We start from the raw sequence: 21,420 nt of genomic DNA, 5'->3' as shown, positions 1-21,420 counted from the left end.
TTCCAAAAGGCAAATATTCCCCTTCAGAGTCAGAATCGGCGAATAACATTTGCAACATATCCTCAAGGTACAAGTTTTTATTAGCCATTGTGACGATTTTCTCTCACAAATCTCACAATTTACTCAGACGCTCTGAACTGAACTGCTTCCGCATCAATGACACGATCGCTCACTTGCTCTGCTGTTTCCTCCAACACTTTGAATAGGAACATGACGTCATTTTGGTCTTGAATCAAAGTATTACATGTCTGCCATCTAGTGGTAGGGAATACAAATGAGATATTACACCATATTAGGATCTACAGCCTGTTTTATTAAGTATGACGTCTTGTCGCAATTTTGCGACTTTGGCGCTTAGAGGGTTAAAGGGGTTTAGTTTAGTGTGTAATCTTGCTGTTTGAGCATAAACAACATCTGCAAAGTTACAACGCTCAAAGTTCAAAGCAAAGGGAGATATTTGCTTTTTAAGGACTAAAACAAACGGCTGGTAGAGACTACACCACATTCCTCCCGGGTTAGTGACATCACAAACCCTAAAATTTACATAAACCCCGCCCCCGGAACACGATTTATAGATTATCAAGACAGAATATGCTAATCAATGACTAGAAGATAACTACACATAAACTACATCAATTCATCAACTAACCATTCAGAAATGTCCTGTTGCTTCTACATGTTGTCTCTTCTTCTTGAGTCTCTCCATCATTGTCTGACTCCCGTTTGAACATAAAAGGCTAAACGTTTTTGAAATTTTCAGTGCATGTCTGTGTGAGGTAAAAGGACACAAGCTGTTGAAGCTCCGCCCCCTGTGCCGGGAGCAGCAGCTCATTTGCATTTAAAGGGACAGGCACAAAAACGGTGCGTTTTTGCTCACCCTCAAAAAGTGACAACTTTAACATGCTATATAAAAATATCTGTGGGGTATTTTGAGCTAAAACTTCACATACACACTCTGGGGACATCAGAGACTTATTTTACATGAAAATAGCATTATACCACCCCTTTAAGGGTCCAATTCTCACTATTATATAACTATTATCTACGACTTTTGCCTCAGTAAACTCCTAATTACTGCTTATTAATAGTCAGTAAGGTAGTTGTTAAGTTTAGGTATTGTAAAAGGATGTAGAATATGGTCATGACGAATAAGGCATTTATATGTGCTTTATAAGTACTAATAAACAGCAACTATCCTAGTAAAATGCATGCTAATATGCAACTAGCTAATAGAGTGAGAGTTGGACCCTAAACTAATGTGTTACGAAAAACCAAATATACCAAAATGTACTTGAAATACATTTATTGTATGCTAAGTATATTACAAATACATGTACATATATATGTAGCCTACTTAATATAAATAACCTGAAATTGTACTGTTGGTATACTAAATTGGTATTCTTAAAGTCTGCTAAATGGGAACAACTAATTTTGTACTTAAGGCACTTTAGTTATCCAGAAATAGTGCTGAGGTCCAACTAATAATATACTGAAGTGTCTGATTGTGCTAAAGTGGAAATATTACAAGTTTACTTTAAGTACACTTTAAATATCTTGCACTTACAGACTGATATTATACAGAGATCATACTATCCTTACTAATATTGATGTTAAAACACATATGGCTTCATATTAAGAAATTTGCATTGTGCAATAAAGAATTACTCCAAATATGGTTTAATTATGATATTTATAGCAGTCTCAAGCGATAAGCTAGTAAATATGTTAATGGACCTGTAGTATGCTTAGTATGAAATAAATGTATTTTAAATCAATTTTTTCACTACAACATAACATAAAACTAATTTATTTTTTACGAATTCAGTATTTATTATTTCACATGTAAGAAACACAGTGCTAATTCTTCCTAACTTTCTTAATACTTATCCTAATTTGTATTTTATTTTCATAAAACTGTTTCTTCTAGACAGCAATGAGATGAAAATAAAATAAGAGACTAATTAAACTCAAGACATCTGAAACTATCCTAAGGTGGTTTTGCTATCTATATGGTCTGTCAGTGGTCTATTATTATTTTTTTAGGAAAAACATTGGAGACAAAGTCGATTCATAATGAAACGCAAATTAATAATCATCTGGGAAGGATAAAAGGAAATCCAGTATTATTGTATCTAGAATAAGACAGCAGGAACAACTGATAAAAAAATGAGAACAAATAAAACCAGACACTAAACAATTGGCATTCATACAAAATGAATGTTTCCACATGTCAGAAAATACCAGACAGTGTTTGTCTTAATTCTCTTCTTCGTTGTCATTTTCGTCTAACATCAGTTCCTGTCGACGGGAAGCTCCTTCACGCTAGCGCACAGCGGCTCAGCTCAACTGAGAAAAGCACAAAGGCATTTTTCATGTCTCAACAAAAACGGATGTTTCATTGTGCAAAATGCAGATTATTCCATGAAAAAGGGTCTGTTTTTGCAAGTCCCAAACCCTGCGGAGTTACGGATGACCAGCTAAACAAGCTTTAACCGGCCAACTTTCTTTCCTTCACTGTTTCTGCTTACCACTGACTGCACAAATGTTCATTTGGAAACTGCTGTGCTTTATCAGTTTGCTCACTTCTCCTAATCGTGCACATATCTTTATTTCTTCTCCATGCTGGTGTTTAAAACATTATTGCTTTAGTGAAGAGTGGGAGTATCAGGCTGAATACTGAACACAGCCTCTGGCGCTGAGCCGCTCGGTGACTTTCCTCTTCTCCAGGAGAAGGTGGGAATGTTAAGTGCAGGTAATTATTCTCATCTGGAACTGCTTTGAGTTCGACCGGACCGATGTGTTTCAGTGCTTGTGAAGGAAATAGCAGGACAGGGAAAAGCAGGTCATCATAATTAATATGACTCTGAAGCAAACCCGTGGAGAATAGCCCACAGACCAGCGCAGTTTAGCAACTTTGCCTTCGCTACTTTTACACAGCGATAAGCAGATGTTGAGCTTCAGCGTAATGCTGGGGAATCTGTCAGCTGGTTGTTTGCCGTGACATCAGCATTTCTTTAATAGCGTGCACGCTGAAACATGATAAAGGAACATCTGAAAAAGCAAGGCCACAAAGCCAAGACCCACTAGAGCCGATTTGATTCTGTGTGTTGAAGCAAAATGATTTTATTTAAATAATAATAATAAAAAAGCTTGTCAACTAAATTTGTATTTTAGCCAAAACAGAGCTTAGTGAAGGTGAACTGTGTGTGTATGTGTGTGTGTGTACTTGTACAACTATCTTTATAAGGACCAGTTTGAGTTTTAGATCATGAGAGTAGAGACAAAGGGAGCAAAGTGAGGACATTTTGTCCGCTCCTCAGAAACATAGATGTAAAATAATGTGTGTGTGGGTGTTTGTGGGTGGGTGTGTGTGTGTGTGTGTGTGTGTGTGTGTGTGTGTGTGTGTGTGTGTGTGTGTGCGCATGTGTGCATGTACGTGTGCATGCATGTGTGTGAGTGCGTGTATGCGTGCACACTTGTGATTGAGTGTGTACGTGTGATTGTGTGTGTGTGTGTGTGTGTGTGTGTGTGTTTGCAGTTCCCTTTCAAGGGAACTCCCGTTGCGTCGAGAATGACGCTATGGGGAACGCTTTGCGTGATGACGTCTTGAAGCACATGTAAAATCAGTCCAATGGTGTGGCGGAACGTCAGAGGCGGGTGACGTCACGTACCAGGAAGCTATAAAAGCCGGCCCGAAACAGAAAACGAAAGCTTTCTGAGTCTTCAGTTGCGCTCTGTGTTGAATCTGTCCGTTTATTTGGTGTTGTCTGTCTATATATATATATATATTATTCAGTATGGCGAGCAAGCAGCAGTTTAGAGTGTGTGTCCATCCCTGCCCGCGTTATTTAACGGGAGGTGACACACACACTCTTTGTGTTGTTTGTTTGGGAGAGGAGCATGCCCAGTCAGCACTCGAGGGTGGTGACTGTGTGCATTGCTGTGCGCTTCCATTGCGGACGCTCCGATCCCGTTTGGCTCGGTTCAATCCCGACCACGTTCCCCAGGGCTCGGGTCCCGCCGCGGCTGAGGCTCGGCGGCGATCTCAGACCTGGGGTTCGCAAATGGATCTGTCAGTGGATGTTGAGACGGGCTCTGCCTTATCTCAGCCTCTTACTGACAGATCCAGTGCCTCTCATCAGGGTGTGGAAGCACGCGCTGCGGTTTCTTCCCCCCCGATAGAGGCACCAGTACTACAACTATCCAGCTCTGAGGAGTTGGATGTTGTCAGTATTGAAGCTGAGTCTGAGGATTCGCCACCTCAGTCTCATGCATTTGAAGAGCTGCTTGATGTAGTTACTAGAGCAGTTGACAGACTGTCTATTGAGTGGCCAGAGGATAGGCAGGACGTTCGTTCGAAAAGTAAACTCGACGAACGCTTCCTGCCATCTCGTGCACAGCCTCAGCGCAGGAGTCTTCCGTTTTTCCCCGATCTCCACACCGAGGTGTCGAAATCGTGGGGAAAACCAATGTCATACAGAGTTTACACACCACAAACATCCCATTACTCTTCCATCTATAAATATAAAGAGCATGGTTATGGGGAGATGCCGAAGGTGGAGGAAACGTTGGCGAACTATCTCTCTCCAGCAACGGCATCTTCCTTGAAGACTCCTACACTCCCCACTAAACCAGTAAAGTTTACATCTTCCCTGATTCATAAATCGTATGCAGCCGCTGGTCAAGCTGCAGCGTGTCTGCATACGATGTCCCTTATGCAGGCTTATCAGGCAGAATTACTGGGTGATTTAGAGGAGGGCGGGGGTATTGGTCCTGACACAGTAGCCGAACTGCGTAGAGCCACAGATTTGTCTCTCAGGGCCACCAAGGAGACCGCTAAATCAGTCGGGCGGTCTATGGCAGCCCTGGTGGCCACTGAGAGGCATCTGTGGCTCAATCTGAGTGACATCAAAGATAGAGAAAAACATGTTCTTTTAGATGCGCCGGTTTCTACTGTTGGGCTATTTGGAGATGCAGTGAACAGTGCGGTAGCTAAATCGCAAGAAGCTTCAAAACAGGCTGCTGCACTCCAGAAACTTCTCCCCCGCCGTTCTTTCATTGAGGCTGCTGAGCGGGAGCAGCCTCACTCCTCTAAAAAGAGCGCTGATCATCGTGCCACTCAAAAGCAGAGTGTGTCCTCCCGTGCTCCCCCACAAAAATCTCGGGGACACGGAGGGCGCACTCAAACCCAGCAGTCTTCAAGGGGTAGAGCGGATCTGCGGACCGTTATTACCGCCAAGAAGGCTGCTGGGAAGAAATCCTGATGTCCGAGGGCTCAGGACATATGAGGGTAGTCCCCCCCGAAGCAGAGCGGTTAACACCTCTTTTTACGGTGCCCGTCTCTCTTCGGTACCCTCAGGGGACCGTTCTGCCAACCCTGCCGCCTCCGGTGTTACAGGGCGCAGCGGTCTCCGGCGAGCACATATCTCAAGGACCACCCGGAAACGTAGTGGCCTCGGGATGCCCGCCCCCTCCGAGGAGGGTGTTAGAGCAGTCTGTTCGGTCGTTCCCTGCCGGTGCGCCGTTACAGGGCGACGAATTGACTACTCAACAACAACGAAATCCAGAAACCAGTCTCGAGAGGCTGGTACCTCTAGTAGAATCTTTGACAGCGTGGAAGCTACTGTCGAATGTTTCTCGTTGGGTCCTGCAGACCGTGGAAAGAGGGTATCAGATACAATTCAAAAAACGCCCACCTCGGTTTATGGGGGTCCTGCCCACAGTGGTGGGCCCCGAGCAGGTTCTGGTTATGGAACAGGAAGTAAACACTCTGTTAGAGAAAGGGGCCATAGAATATGTACCTCCCTCCAACAGGGAAACCGGATTTTACAGCCGGTATTTCATAGTTCCGAAAAAGGACGGGGGATTGCGTCCCATTTTAGATCTTCGAGTTCTGAACGAGTCAGTCATGCAGCTCAAGTTCAAAATGTTAACATTGAGACAGATCGTGCCACAGATCAGGTCCGAGGACTGGTTTGTCACGATAGACCTCAAGGACGCATATGTCCATATTTCCATCCGTCCGTGTCATTGGAAGTTCCTGAGGTTTGCTTTCGGGGGCAAAGCATACCAATATCGTGTTCTTCCATTCGGCCTAGCTTTATCACCCCGCACTTTCACCAAATGCATGGATGCAGCTCTGGCGCCGCTGCGCCTCCAAGGTATTCGCATCATGAACTACATCGACGATTGGTTGATTTTAGCTCAGTCGCATCAGTTGGCGGTTCAACATCGAGATGTTGTTCTCGCCCACATGAAAGAGTTGGGGTTACGGCTGAACGCCAAGAAGAGTGTGCTTTCTCCACTCCAGAGGACCACTTTTTTAGGCGTAGTTTGGGATTCAGTGTCGATGCAGGCGCGCCTGTCACCGCCACGTATAGAGTCCATCCTTGCAGCTGTGAAAAGTGTAAAGCTAGGCCAGCTACTCACTGTCAAACAGTTCCAGAGACTGTTGGGTCTCATGGCAGCAGCGTCCAACGTGATACCTTTTGGACTGCTACACATGAGGCCCCTGCAGTGGTGGCTCAGGACCAGGGGGTTTTCCCCGAGGGGCAACCCATTTCGCACAATCAGGGTCACGCGGCGATGCTTACGTGCCCTGGTTATGTGGAAGAAACCTTGGTTCCTGTCCCAGGGCCCAGTGTTGGGAGCTTCTTGTCGTCGCAAACTGCTAACGACGGATGCTTCCCTCACGGGTTGGGGAGCGATCCTGGAGGGTCGCTCAGCTCAAGGTCTGTGGGAAGACCATCATCGTTCCTGGCATATCAATCGCCTAGAGATGTTAGCTGTCTTCCGGGCTCTGAGGAGCTTTATCACAGATCTCAGGGGACACCATGTGCTAGTACATACGGACAACACGTCGGTAGTCGCCTATATCAACCACCAAGGGGGTTTGCGCTCGCGCCCGTTATCCAACTTGGCACGCCATATCCTCTTGTGGTCCCAGGGGAAGTTACTGTCACTCAGGGCAGCTTACATCCCCGGGGTCCAGAATTTAGGGGCAGACACTCTGTCGAGGCAGGGGCCGAGGCCCGGGGAATGGAGGCTCCACCCCGAGGTGGTGGAGCTGATATGGAGGGAGTTCGGCCAAGCACAAGTGGATCTGTTTGCGTCTCGAGAGACTTCTCACTGTCCACTTTGGTTCTCCCTCACGCATCCAGCTCCTCTGGGACTGGATGCTATGGTTCAGACGTGGCCGAGGCTACGTCTGTACGCCTTTCCCCCAGTGGCTCTGCTCCCGGGAGTTCTGGAGAGAGTTCGCAGGGACCGGGTTCGCCTACTTCTGATAGCCCCGCGCTGGCCGGGCAGAGTATGGTTTCCCGATCTGGTCTCCCTCCTCGACGGGCATCCTCTGGAGTTACCCGTCAGGAGAGACCTTCTGTCCCAGGCAGGGGGCTCAATATATCACCCCCGCCCAGAACTGTGGAACCTGTGGGCTTGGCCTCTGAGGGGGCCCAGCTCATAGAGTCAGGTCTCTCAACTGAGGTTGTTGAGACCATTCTACAGTCCAGAGCTCCCTCCACGAGGAAACTTTATGCCCTGAAGTGGAGAGTCTTCACTTCTTGGTGTAGTGACCGTCGGTTGGACCCAGTTAACTGCCCAATTGGTACAGTGCTGGAGTTCCTGCAAGACCGGTTCACGGCAGGTCTGACCCCGTCCACTTTAAAGGTTTATGTGGCGGCCATAGGTGCTTACCACATTCCTTTGGGTGGAATGTCTGTGGGGAAAGACCCTTTGATATCTCGTTTCCTTCGTGGCACTTGGAGGCTGAGGCCTGCAGTTCGCTCTAGGGTTCCGCCATGGGACCTGTCCATTGCATTACAAGGCTTGTCCCTGGCCCCCTTTGAGCCCATTGAGGAGGTTCCTGAGAAGTTTTTAACTCTGAAAGCTCTTTTTCTCCTTGCTATTTCTTCTCTCAAGAGAATAGGGGATCTTCAAGCATTGTCAGTTGCTCCGTCATGCTTAGAGTTTGCTCCGGGTATGGTTAAAGCGTTTCTTCATCCAAGACCGGGTTATATCCCCAAGGTCCCCACTAATGTGGTCAGACCTGTTGTTCTGCAGGCCTTCTGTCCTCCTCCCTTTCAAAATGCTGACCAGGAGGCTAATAATTTGCTTTGCCCTGTGCGGGCGTTAGACGCATATGTCCACAGAGCTGCCCTGTGGCGTAAAAGTGATCAATTATTTGTGTGCTTTGGGTCCCCTAACAAAGGAGGTCCAGTGTCTAAGCAAAGGATGAGCAAGTGGGTGGTCGAGGCTATCTCACTTGCTTATGAGGCGGCTGGGCAGCCTTCTCCTTTGGCTGTCCGGTCGCACTCGACGAGGAGTATGGCGGCCTCTAAGGCCCTTATTTCAGGAGTTTCTTTACAGGACGTCTGTGATGCGGCAGGCTGGTCCTCACCGCACACTTTCGTCAGGTTTTACTCTCTGGATCTAGACTCTGCTCCAGGGTCTCATGTTTTGTCTTCCTAATGCTGCTCTCTAGATTTCACACAGGACAGACATTCGTAGCTATGGAGGCGTTGGTATAGACGTTCCCCATAGCGTCATTCTCGACGCAACGGGAGTTCCCTTGAAAGGGAACGCCTCGGTTACGACTGTAACCTCGGTTCCCTGAAGAGGGAACGAGCGTTGCGTCGCCTTGCCATATCTCCTTCATGCCTGTCAGCTCGACTTCAGACTTTTACGAAGCTTTCGTTTTCTGTTTCGGGCCGGCTTTTATAGCTTCCTGGTACGTGACGTCACCCGCCTCTGACGTTCCGCCACACCATTGGACTGATTTTACATGTGCTTCAAGACGTCATCACGCAAAGCGTTCCCCATAGCGTCATTCTCGACGCAACGCTCGTTCCCTCTTCAGGGAACCGAGGTTACAGTCGTAACCGAGGCGTTTTCCAGCTTCTCATTGCACTGTTCACTGGCTCCCATCCTGAAGGAACTCTCTGTTTGTCCATCATTTCTGTGTTTGTTTGGTTTGTGTCTCTGTGTATTTGAGATGAGCTGCAGAATGCACTGATAGTTTAGAGGGATAAAGGTTTGTCCAAGAAAAGAAAAGAAAATATAGTATATTGTAGTATCATTTTGAACAGTATTTTTCTAAATCTTTTATCATTTTATATAGATTTTTTTTTTAATAGAAAAATAGAATTACTTAGTACTGTATTTTTTCTTTTAAAGGGCCCCTATTATGGATTTTTGAAAATGACCTTTCATGTGGTGTGTTACATAGCTATAAGTGAATGAAAACACCCTGCAAAGTCGACTCTGAGTCAATGAAATGAATTGTTTTTCAAACGAGTCATAAGCCGTTTCGTTGTGACGTCAAAACATTAGCATATTGCACGCGCAGACACCAGGGAAAACTTGAACCTGAAACATCTGATTCCTGTGGATACTGGACAGCATCATGTCCAGAAGACGCTGTGCTCTATAATGTGAAGGTAAAGCCAGTTTTTTTCTCTGCGCAAGGACAAGTGTGAAGAATCACTGGTTAAAGTTAAAGGGGGGGTGAAATGCTATTTCATGCATACTGAGTTTTTTACACTGTTAAAGAGTTGGATTCCCATGCTAAACATGGACAAAGTTTGAAAAATTAAATTGTACGTTTGAAGGAGTATTTTTGTTCCAAAAATACTCCTTCCGGTTTGTCACAAGTTTCGGAAAGTTTTTTTCGAGTATGGGTCTGTGTGGCGGAATTTCCTTATACTGGTCCTAAGGGCATTTCTCCAAAAGGACGCGGGCATGCGCGCAACCGTAGACCAGAGCAATAGAGCGAAAGCAGTACGCCCATCAAAGCGCCCTGCCCAGCTTTTGGGAAGTCAATGTCACCAAAGAAGTGTGTTTTTAGTTGCCAGGGCAAGACAACCCTGCACAGATTCCCAAAGAACCCAGCGTTAAGGAACCCGTGGATGGAGTTTGTTTTTCCAGAGCATCAACGGAGGTTGTGCAAGAATGTTTGTTCCCTGCATTTCGACGATGATTGTTTTATAACCAAAGCCCAGATCGTCTAATGCTTAAGGATGGAGTCGAGTCGCGGTCGCAGGCGGTGAGTAAGAAACTGCTTCTAATGTCTCTGTGTGTTGTTAGCTCGGCGCGTTAGCACACAGCTTTAGCTCCGCCCACACGGCCTGCCTCCAGCCGCTCGTTTTTTTCCGGAAAGACTCGGTACAGACTATCTTTCTTTTATAAATATAATAAAACTAAAGACTTTTTGGAGATATGAAGGATGCAATACTACTCTATAGGTACTCAAGATTAACAGGAGATTGAGTGAAAATGAGCATTTCACCCCCCCTTTAATCTTTACCACGATATCACAGCAGTATAATCCTAAACTTTTGCTGTGTTCCCTTTATTTTACTGAAAACTGCTTCTCAAATCTCGGAGTTCAATGCAGGATTCACAAACCGCTTACTGTGAGTAAAAAACACCCTAAATATGTTTAGAACCACAAATGAACTTTCTTCTGTCGATTCTTGTTTCTTTTTTTTTTTTACGTCACAATTACAACCCTCCTCCTTTATCTGGGGTTGGGTCTGGCAAAAGTGACCCAAAAGAGACACTCTGGCGGAGTTACTTATTTATTTATTTTAAGTTTGGTTTGGTTTTTAACCTTAAGGTCCACTTAGGAGCCTACAACAAGTCACAGTAAAACATGAACATTTTTAAAGCTACAATATGTATTTTTTTTTTTCCGACGCTAGGGGTCGCTAACCTCTTACAATAACAAAGGCGTAGGTTGATGATAAGCGGAATTATGGAACTTGCCGTCATGTCGAAGGATCTAATAATGTTAATGGACGAGTGAATACATTGATGTTTACAGTATCAGTAAACATGGGTCTAAATATTATAATATTCACCATATATCTAGCAACAGCTAAACTGCAATGTGAAATTTATGCAACAATAACAAACTAATATGTAAGAATTTCTTACCTTACATCTTTCTTGTCTTTAAATCACGTTCTTCTTCTTCTGAGGTAATTCCAATGTAAGCTCACGCCGCGTCTTTCAAACTCGACGAAAAGCAGAGACTTGTGAAGTTTTTTCGTGCTTTGTTTTTGAGGTAACGAGCGCGATCGCGTTCCATGTGGAGATTTGCATGTGAATATCTTTTGCGCGCGTGGGCGTGGTCAAATTAAAAAATAATTAGGAAGCGTTTGAGAAGCTGGACATCTTGTTGGTTTTATACAAATTACTTAAACAGAGAATATTTGTTTTCAGTTTGAATCCGATCATTTAAAAGTTCACACTTAAATGTTTATAAAGGTATATGGCTCATAAATGTGTGACAAGTATTCGCTGAGTTTTGTTTCAGTTTATAGACGTGCTCAAGAAAAAAAAGTTCACCTCGACGGAGAGGCAGAACGCACACCCTGTTTATTTTCTTTATTTTACAAAAGCACAATGTTTTGATTTGATTGGAAGTGGACACATACAAAAGTAGAAATACCACAGATTCTTTTTTTATATTTCTTTTTTCTGTATGACCATAAATGACAGAGTAATTTAAGTTTATAGTGCTACAATGTGAAGAAAATACGGCAAAACGCGCCGGCGACTGTGGTATGAAGCAGGTCGCGAGTGCCAATGAGAGACAGATATCAGCGCCACACGTGAGTCCCATGGATATAGAGGAATGATGACATTCCAAACTATACCAAACTAACTTACCCGCAAGTGCTGAATAATACTCACAGGTCAGTTTATTAGACAAATGAAACTTGTGAGGTAACACAGCGCTGTTTCACTTGCTCTACACTATCACACTAAACTGCATTTGAGTGTGTTAAAGTGGTGTCATTGCAAGCATGACTTACAGCAAACTGCAGAGAGTGACACACACAGCGAATAAGAACCAGATCTTTGAGACCATGCTCTTACTTCAGGACTTTATGGACCCCATTGTTAATCCCCGTCATAACAGAGGCATTGTTGGTCCCAATCTCCTTGAGTTTCTCTTTTTTAAGACAACAGTTCTCGAGGAAAGCCACAACAGCACGGGCTATAGATCTGGCATCTCCTCCCTCCACTTCAACAAGCCCCAGAAATGTTGAGACAATTGTCTGCTTGGTGTCACTAAAGTGTCTTATCACAACCCCCAGGTATTTAGAAACACTTACATCCGTGGACTCATCGAGGAGGAGGCTGAAACGCTGGTCACCCACGTCTGCGACCAACTTTTTCAGAAAGTATGGTGCTAGAACACCGTTAATCATCTCTGTGCACTTTGTCCTGTGCATTTTGAAATGGGTAGCAGCAGTGGAGTCTGAGAAAGCAGTTCTACATGCTTCTCCAATGTGATCACACGCCAGCATGGAGCAGTGTTCAGCGATCGCTAGTGCCGTAGTGGCCTCAGCATCTTTAGCAGAGTCATTTTTTAAGCATAAATGGCTTTTTGGGTGGAACTATCATAAGGCTTTGCCTTTTGAGTGTGTTTTTGAGTTGTCTTGTGTTTTTTTACATCGCTAAGTTTGACGAGGAAATCAGCCTTACAATACAGACAGAATGCCTGTGTATTATCTCCAATAAACAGCTTTAACCAGCCTTTGAATTCAGGGTTTGATTCACACTCCTTTCTGTATTTTTGAGTTTAGACTGAGTCATGATGAGCTAGCCAGCTAGTTTAGCTTATGTCACTGAGAGGCACACACAAAGTGAACGAGAGTAAGTGACTGAGGCTGTGTGAGTCAAAAAAATGCAGCGATTTATTTTTGTACAGTGATTTAATTATTTTAGACAAAGAACATTTTACATTTTACATCCCATGCTGAATGTAAGCCAGGGCGGGATCAGCCAGCGGCGGCTTCAGTCTGGAAGTGGAGGGGTGAACATCTCCTGCCCTGACTGCAGCTGCTGCACGAGGACAGGACCCCTGTGAGTGCTTTGGGACGGGGGTGGGCCCACGGCAGCTAGTTGCTAGCTGCTTTTTTGTCACTAGTTGCTTTTTTGAAAATGTGTCGCTAGAGGGGTCTTAATACTCGCTAAATATAGCGACAAAAGTGCTAAGTTGGCAACACTCCACGCAATACGCGTGCCAAAACGTGGTTAACCAGTCACAACAGACTGAGCTGTCCGGCCAATCAGAGCAGAGTAGCTTGCAGAAAGGAGGGATTTAGAGAGATTGATTCATCTGACGAGTCGTTTGAGAATCATTGAAAATGTGGTGATGTGCAAATGAATATTATGAGAAAATGAATCTTTTTTTTTTTACCTTTGATGCATGTAAACCTGTTGTAGGAGACTCCAAAACAACATTAGGGAACTTTAAAATAGCATGATAGGGGCACTTTAAATAAGTCTCTTTTGCTCACCAATGCTGTAAAAACAAATTAATATGGTGAAATAATAATATATAGTAAAGTGTAATTTATTCCTCTGATCAGAGCTGAATTTCCAGCATCATTACTCCAGTCTTCAGTGTCAAATGATCCTTCAGAAATCATTCTAATATGATGATTTGAAACAGTTATGCTGCTTTAAATTCTGATAAATTCTGGAAACCATGATATGTATATAAAAGCCTTTACTTTAACTTTTAATCAATTTAGTGCATCATTGCAAGGTATTAATATCTCTGAAAAAAGCCTTTATCACCTCATTAAGTGAGAGACTACATGGAATCTACAGTGTGTACAGGACCTTTGACACATTTGATCCACATTCCCTATTCTTATAAACATATATTAGCATACAATGTAACCAAAAAATCTTGATGTATTTTTATGTAATCAGTTGATGATGCATTTAATTTGTGTTCAGGTTCAGAACTGATGCCTAAAGCTCTCTCGACTCGAATCATCGGAGGAATCTGGTGGTTCTTCACCCTCATCATCATCTCCTCCTACACAGCAAACCTGGCAGCGTTCCTCACCGTGGAGAGGATGGACTCGCCTGTAGACTCGGCCGATGATCTGGCCAAACAGACCAAAATAGAGTTTGGCGTCCTCAAAGATGGAGCCACCATGTCCTTCTTCAAGGTACAGCCCTCTGAAACGATCATGTGGACGTGTACCAATGACAAGACATGCTGTTTATTCCATGAAGCTTTTTGTTGAGAACCACTGCTGAATGTTAACAGAAGATGTGTTTGAAAGACAGCTTCAGCTAACTTTTCAAAAAAAAAAGGAAGAACTTTTCTATTCTTGAGCAAGAGAGAGAGAGAGAGAGAGAGAGAGAGAGAGAGATGGAGAGAGAGAATCAATACAATTTCACAAAAGCATTTTTTAAGCTTTTCCAGTTAGATCTTAATTCCCACTGTAAAAGCAAATTCTCCTGTGCTGTCACTTCTCATGTTTGAAGTGTTCCTTCATAATGATTTTTTATTTATTTATTATTATTCCAAAAGTTTCAACTTTTGCCTGCAGGGTTTTACTTTTTCACAGCTTTGAGTTTTGGCTCTCAGATGCTGCAGTGCCGAGCATAGAAGAATATATAAAAATATATCAGGTTTCGGGGTGACACAAAATCAAGCCGTCTTTAAGCCAGTGATTGCATATTCATACATTTTTTCAAAATATAGGCTGCTTTCATAGTTTCTGCTGCTGTCGTAATATTTCTTTAAATAACCATGTTTCAAAACATACATTATAATTTTTTGTTTTGATTTATGTTTGAGTTCAAAATTGCATCAATACTTCCAAAGCCTTGCTTTGACATTTAGTGTACAAAGTTACTTTGATTATGTGTCCTTTTTGTCTCTTGAAGTATATGATTTCAGCATTAGAATGTAGATTACAAAAACAGGTGTTTGCAATTAAAATAGCAAGCTGTCGCTGCCTGAACACCTTCAGTTCTGCTTGTTTTCTAAAACTTCAGCTGTGGTATTATTTCAGCGAGCAGGCCTGGAACGACAAATGTTAATTTAACATTTTATCAAGAGTAATCAAAGAGCGCTCACACTTGTTAATTTTCTTGGGTCACTTTAAATGTTTCATGGAATTGAGCCAACAATTATCCGTGATTAGCTACGGTTTCTTACGTGACCTCCTTTAAAAAACCATGAAATGCCATTTAAACCGAGTGCTAATCGTGATGTTAAAGTTTCATTATCTTGAGACCGCAAACTACACACACACACAAACACACACACACACACACACACACACACACACACACACACACACACACAATTGGTTCCACTTCTAAATCCACTAGTATGTTTCATGAGCTCACTATGAAGAAAACCCAACCCAGGCTCACTTGAAATACATGGTTTTGCCTACATTTCTGCCAAACTGCAAAACGTCTCCGTTACGTATGGTAACCCTCGTTCCCTGAAGGAGGGAACGGAGGCGTACGTCGTGATTGACGAATAGGAATCTCGCTAGAGATGCCAATCTACTTCGAGTGAAACTAAACGAGCCAATGCACATTGGCGTGCAATCATTTGCATCAGCTGTTCAGCCACGCAGTGTGGGTATATAATGAGCAGCAGGTGCGATTGCACTTCAGTTTTTTGCTGAGGATCCGAGCCGATGAGCTGGCTGCCTTGGCGGGTCGCAGCAGATGTGGTGACGGGAACGTACGTTACCATACGTAACCAAGATGTTCCCTGTCAGTCGGTCACTCTCTACGTATGCCGTGGCCGACAAATAGGAATCCCTACCAAAGCGCCACAGCTGCTGACCACATCCAGCGCCCTGTGCGAGCCTTTTGCCCCTTCTTGCCTGGAAGAATGATAGGAGAGGGCTTACACAGAGTGTATCTGTCACTGTTGTTCCGTGATAACCCATACAGTGAGATTATTGGATAACACTAGGAAAGCGTGCCCTTTCTGTTAGAAAGGAGAACGCTGCGGAAACCACATTCTTCCCCGAAGGAGTTATGTGGAGATATACAAATGGACTAACCCGAAGGTTGTACTGCATATGAATACTGGGTGACTTAGCCCAAGGGAAAGACACAGGCTTCCGTTTAGGAGCAGCTGTGGAAGAAATACACATGGGATCCCTGCAGGGTCACACATATGGGACCCAGCCTAGACCCGGTTCTCAAGGATTCAACGGATAAAGGACTGGCACCAGACGCTCTGCCGCGTCCGGGCCGAGGGTGTTGGAGGACTCAACAGGTTTTGCACTCTGGAGCAATAAGGGTGCACAGTAGGGTGCAGCAAGCCGACAGAGCCGGGCTTCTCGGTGCTTCTACCTGTTTAGGGTGAGAACACGGGAGGAGACCGGCTCTACACGTAGGCTATAATATCTAGCGAACGTGTTAAGTTTCGCCCAGCCCGCAGCTCTACAGATATCTGTTAATGAGGAGTCACGTGCCAGTGCCCAGGAGGATGCAACTCCTCTCGTGGAGTGAGCATGCAACCTGAGTGGGCAGGGCACGTCTTGTGCTTGGTAAGCCAAGGCGATGGCATCCACAATCCAGTGGACCATCCTCTGCTTGGAGACAGCCTTTCCCTTCTGCTGGCCTCTGTAACAGACAAAGAGCTGGTCTGAGGTCCTAAAACTTTGAATTATGTCCACGTACAAACACAGAGCAGCAAGCCAGGGCTGAGTCTGCCTCCTCCAGGGGCAGCACTTGCAGGTGCATCCCCTGTTCCCTGAAGGGAGTGGTAGGAACCTTGGGCACATAGCCAGGCCGGGGTCTCAGTACAACATGGATGTCACCCGGCCTAAACTCTAGGCATGATTCGTCGACCGAAAATGCCTGCAGGTCCCCTACCCTCTTGATAGAGGCCAGTGCAACCAGCACCAAAGTCTTCATGGATAGAAGCTTTAAGTCTGCTGACGGCAAAGGCTCAAAGTGAGGGAGATAGCCTTTGCTCCAACCCTTGCTGCAAGAAGGAAAGCATGGACCCTATCGAACATCTTCAGGGGTCCTCTCGGCGAGAGTAACACCACTCGACAAACAGGTTCCACTTCAAGGCTTACGCACTTCTCGTAGACGGCGCCCGTGCTGAAGTGATGGTGTTAAGTACCTCTGGGGGTAAGTCACCTAGAACCTCCGCCCAGGGACCACACATGGAGTTTCCAGAGGTCCGGACGAGGGTGCCACAGGGTGGCCCGTCTCTTAGTCACAAGGTCCTTCCGCAGAGGAATGGGCCAGGGAGGGACTGTTACGAGGAGCATGAGTTCTGGGAATCAAGTCCGGGTGGGCCAATAGGGAGCCATCAGAAGGACCTGCTCCTTGTCCTCCCTGACTTTGCACAGGGTCTGGGCAAGTAGGCTCACTGGGGGAAACGCATAACTGCGGAGGTCCCGGAGCCAGCTGTGTGCCAGTGCGTCCGTGCCGAGTATTCCCTCGGTCAGGGAGTAAAACAACTGGCAGTGGGAGGTCTCTGAGGAGGCAAACAGGTCTACCTAAGCCTCCCCGAAGGCGCTGTCTGTGCATCTGAATCCAACTCCATACCGAGAAAAGAGATCCTCTGCACGGGGGAGAGTTTGCTCTTTTCCCAGTTGACCTGAAGACCCAACTGAGGTTCCTGAGCACGAGGTCCCTATGTTCACATAACTGATCTTGAGAGTGTGCTAGTATGAGCCAATCGTCGAGATAGTTGAGGATGCGAACACCCTGTTCTCTCATGGGAACAAGTGCCCCCTCCATGACTTTCGTGAAGTCACAGAGATAAAAGGACAGCCCGAAGGGCAGGACCTTGTACTGATATGCTCAACCCTCGAACGCAAAGCGCAGAAACGGCCTGTGTCAAGGAAGAATCGAGACCTGAAAGTACGAGTCCTTCAGGTCGATCGCTGCAAACCAATCTCGGCAACGGATGCATTCGAAAATGTGTTTCTGCGTGAGCATTTTTAACGTTAGCTTATGGGGACTCCAATTCAAAACTTGCAGGTCCAAGATCGGTCATAACCCACCGCTTTTCTTGGGTACAATGAAGTAGGGACTGTAGTACCCTGACCTCATATCGGCTGGAGGGACCGGCTCTATTGCGTCGTCACCTGCACCGCTGCCTGAAGTAACCCTATGTGGAGGATTAGATTGCGGCAGAGGCACAGGGACTCCGCCCCTTTGCAGGAACAATCCCTGGTAACGACCACATCCAGAAATACACAGGTAGAATGACATCTTTAAAAAGACGCGCTCTACCCGTGCAAGCTCTTTCAGGAGACTGCTCTCCTTGGTGCTGAAGCACGCAGGGGAACGGTCACAGCAAACACTGACAGGGAAGTGTGCAGCCTGTCGTGTGCTGTCTCTCTCTCGCGGCAATCTTACCAACCTCGTATCCCATCTTACGGCCTTTCAGCGCTCTTGGCGCACAGTACCATCTGTAAGAACAGCCTTTTCATTTTGCTCAGTTTACAAACAACACAAACACAAAAAGACAGAAAGAGAGAGAGAAAGAAGTTGACCCCACTCCCGCGCTGTATGGCCCGCACCAGACGTGAGATATCCTCCTGGAGAGCTTGCTCATTTAATATAAACAGCTTCCCTGAAGAGAACAGCATCGAAACACTCGGCTACAAAGCAAAAAGCTGAAGTGCAATCGCACCTACTGCTCATTATATACCCGCACTGTGTGGCTGAACAGCTGATGCAAATGATTGCACGCCAATGTGCATTGGCTCGTTTAGTTTCACTCTAAGTAGATTGGCCACTCTAGCGAGATTCCTATTCGTCGGTCATGACCTACGTCGAGAGTGACCAACTGATAGGGAACTATACCTGTACACACATTCCATGGGAGTTTTAAGCTGAAATGAACACTACTGTTCTGTTTCACAAAAATATGATTACAGGGGCAAATGATCAATAAAGAAAGACTTTTTTTTTTTTTTTTTGCACATTACTATGTGCTATTTTGACATTTGTATCATATAATCAGTTTCATATATTTGGCTTTTCTAATGTAGTAAACTTGCTCAGTCGCTCATCTAATCTCACCATCACCATGATTTTTGGAATGACTTCTCTTGAAAGGAAGAAGTTTTAGTCACATAACATCGGTTAATGGAAACACCACCATTTCGCAATAGTTTTTTTATCGACATTTAGAAAATATTGCAAACGTTTAGCGCAAATCTGTAATGGAAATGTGGCTATTTATAACTCGTCTAGTGCAGTGAAATGTACCTGGACCAACATATTTTTATAAATGTAGTATCACATATTTCCAATGAGCCTCTTTTGCAATCTCGTATCCCACAATGCAACGTGCTCGACTTGACCAGTGTAAAGAAATGAACCAAACACAGTTCTCCAAAACACATTTTCTAGACTTAATATTTAACCAACCACCAAAATGTAATTGTTTACACAAACTTACTAAATAATGCAAAATAACCATGCAACATACTGGAATACTTATTTTTGCATACTGCTTCACATATTATTTTCAAAAATATTATTGACAGTTTCTAATGAAAAGGATCCAGCAGGTAGTAGGCTAGTGTTCACGTACAGTAAAACGAGCACAGCTGTGGTGAAAGCAGGATAATAACTGCCATAATCCAGTGTACACAGTGACTGTTTAATCTAGGAAGTGTCAGCTGTATCACTCCAGTCGCTTATTCATTCTTGTGCAGTCCAACGTTGAAGCCAATTCCCAGCCACTTTCAATTATATTGAGAGACACCAGGGAAAATAGCGTTTGAAGGGGGAGGAACAATAACAGGTGCTCAAGGTTAAGAGAAGAGCGCCAACACCAGCACACCGTAGTGTGAAGCTGGAGAGTGTCACTGTAATGGAGACGAGACTCAGGACGAGGAAAATCTCCTGGATGTCTAGTGTGTTGCTGTCAACTGGACCTACAACAGTTTCTGTTCTACTATATGTGGTTGCAACAAAACACATAGTCACATGACAATTGTGTAAATTTGTCATTTCATGCAAAAGAAGTGTGTTGCATAGGGATGTTGAATAAAAACATTTCAGTTATTCTTATGAAATGATATAGTATGCAATTATGCATTTTGTATTCAAATTAGCATGCAGATTCAGTTTTGCAAGTGTTGGTTATTTTGCACAAAATAAGCACAGGGCTGATTGTTTCTGCTTGATCAGCAAGCATTTTTATCCAAAGCAACACATGTATTAAAAGTTAGTCCCCCTGGAGTATACTGAGGTTAAATGTCTTAATGAAGGGCATGAAGGTGGAAGCTCATGAATTTCTCGTTGTGTAGCGTCATCCTTTCAGATATTAGCCTGGATCTTAAACTGCTGTCACACCACACTATTCATCAACATCAACTTTTTCAGCAGTTTACAGCTGAAATAAACACTTGTGACAGTAAACAAATAGCAAATTGCATTCTATTAACTAGCAAATTATCAATAAGGAAATACTTTTTTTGCACAATATTATAATATTAATAAAAAATTAAAAGGTAACTGTGAATTGTGTGATATAAAGTCAGAATTGCATCATATAACCTTGCAATTGTGTTATAAAGTCAGAATTGCATGATATAAACTAGCAGTTGCGAGTTATAGTCAGAATTTTGAGATATAAATTCTTAATTGCAAGTTATAAAGTCAGAATTGCAAGAAAAAAGTCAGAATTGTGCATTATACAAAACAGATTTGATTCAAAGCAGCTTCACAGCTCAAATCAGTTCAGTGTTGATTCAGTTCAGTTTAATAACTGTGTAAAAGTTGTTCCAATTATGAAATGTTCAATTCAGCTATAAGCATCACTATTGAAGTGAATATACAGTGTGAATATACAGTATATTGAACAGACCAGCAAACCATGAATGAGTCCAAAAATGCGAACACATGCTACTTTAGATTACTGATAAAATTATGCTTCTCTCTTTCAGAAATCCAAAGTGTCTACATTTGAGAAGATGTGGGCTTTCATGAGTAGCAGACAGAGCACATCGTTCGTCAAGTCCATTGAAGACGGGATTCAGAGAGTGTTAAAGTCCGACTATGCTCTGCTTATGGAGTCGGCCACCATTGAGTACGTGACCCGCAGAAACTGCAACCTCACGCAGGTCGGCGGCATCATCGACAGTAAAGGTTACGGCATCGGCACCCCGAAAGGTAAAGCCAGCGGTACTACACAAACTGTTTGATTCTGAAAGCGGATGAGCCACAAGATAAGCGGTTGTAATATGCCAATGTATGCTGACCTTTGACCGTGCATTCTAGCCCACACGATTAGAAATATATCTCTTGGTGGAAGAATTGCTCAAACTGTGTAGTTTGATTTATATTTAAGTAGAAATATACCTATAGACATATTCTGGGGACAAATTTGAACCCAGAAGTGAGCTAAATCTGACAAAACCTCTAAGGGACATCCTTCTGTTTCTGAACATAATGACATTTTATTTCAGGATTGAACTTCATTCAAGTTTGTTACAAATGACTGGATTGTTTTCATGTCTTTCACATTGATTTAGTGAAGTTCTATTCACCTTCATTTATATGAATGTGAATCAAAAATAGAAGTTTGGTGGATCTGATCACCAAAAGCAAGACATTTGATCAAAAGATGATGTAAACATC

General features: G+C 44.1%; 2 protein-coding genes across 2 annotated transcripts in view; both read left to right on the top strand.

Annotated features, from left to right (window-relative positions):
• The window catches only part of LOC308704148 (NLR family CARD domain-containing protein 3-like), a 1,230,758-nt gene that overhangs the window by 889,923 nt on the left and 319,415 nt on the right, over positions 1-21,420 (top strand). The gene's annotated exons all lie outside the window — the stretch shown is intronic.
• The window catches only part of grik3 (glutamate ionotropic receptor kainate type subunit 3), a 183,570-nt gene that overhangs the window by 156,991 nt on the left and 5,159 nt on the right, over positions 1-21,420 (top strand). The window contains exons 13-14 of the mRNA XM_081389070.1: positions 13,765-13,982; positions 20,727-20,952. Coding sequence (XP_081245196.1) covers positions 13,765-13,982; positions 20,727-20,952 — 444 coding nt within the window. The remainder of the gene's footprint in view (positions 1-13,764; positions 13,983-20,726; positions 20,953-21,420) is intronic.

Source organism: Scardinius erythrophthalmus (assembly GCF_964197995.2).
Source record: "Scardinius erythrophthalmus genome assembly, chromosome: 16".
Lineage (NCBI taxonomy): Eukaryota > Metazoa > Chordata > Actinopteri > Cypriniformes > Leuciscidae > Scardinius > Scardinius erythrophthalmus.
Note: the sequence above shows the minus strand (reverse complement) of the source record. Positions and strands in the feature narration are given on the sequence as shown.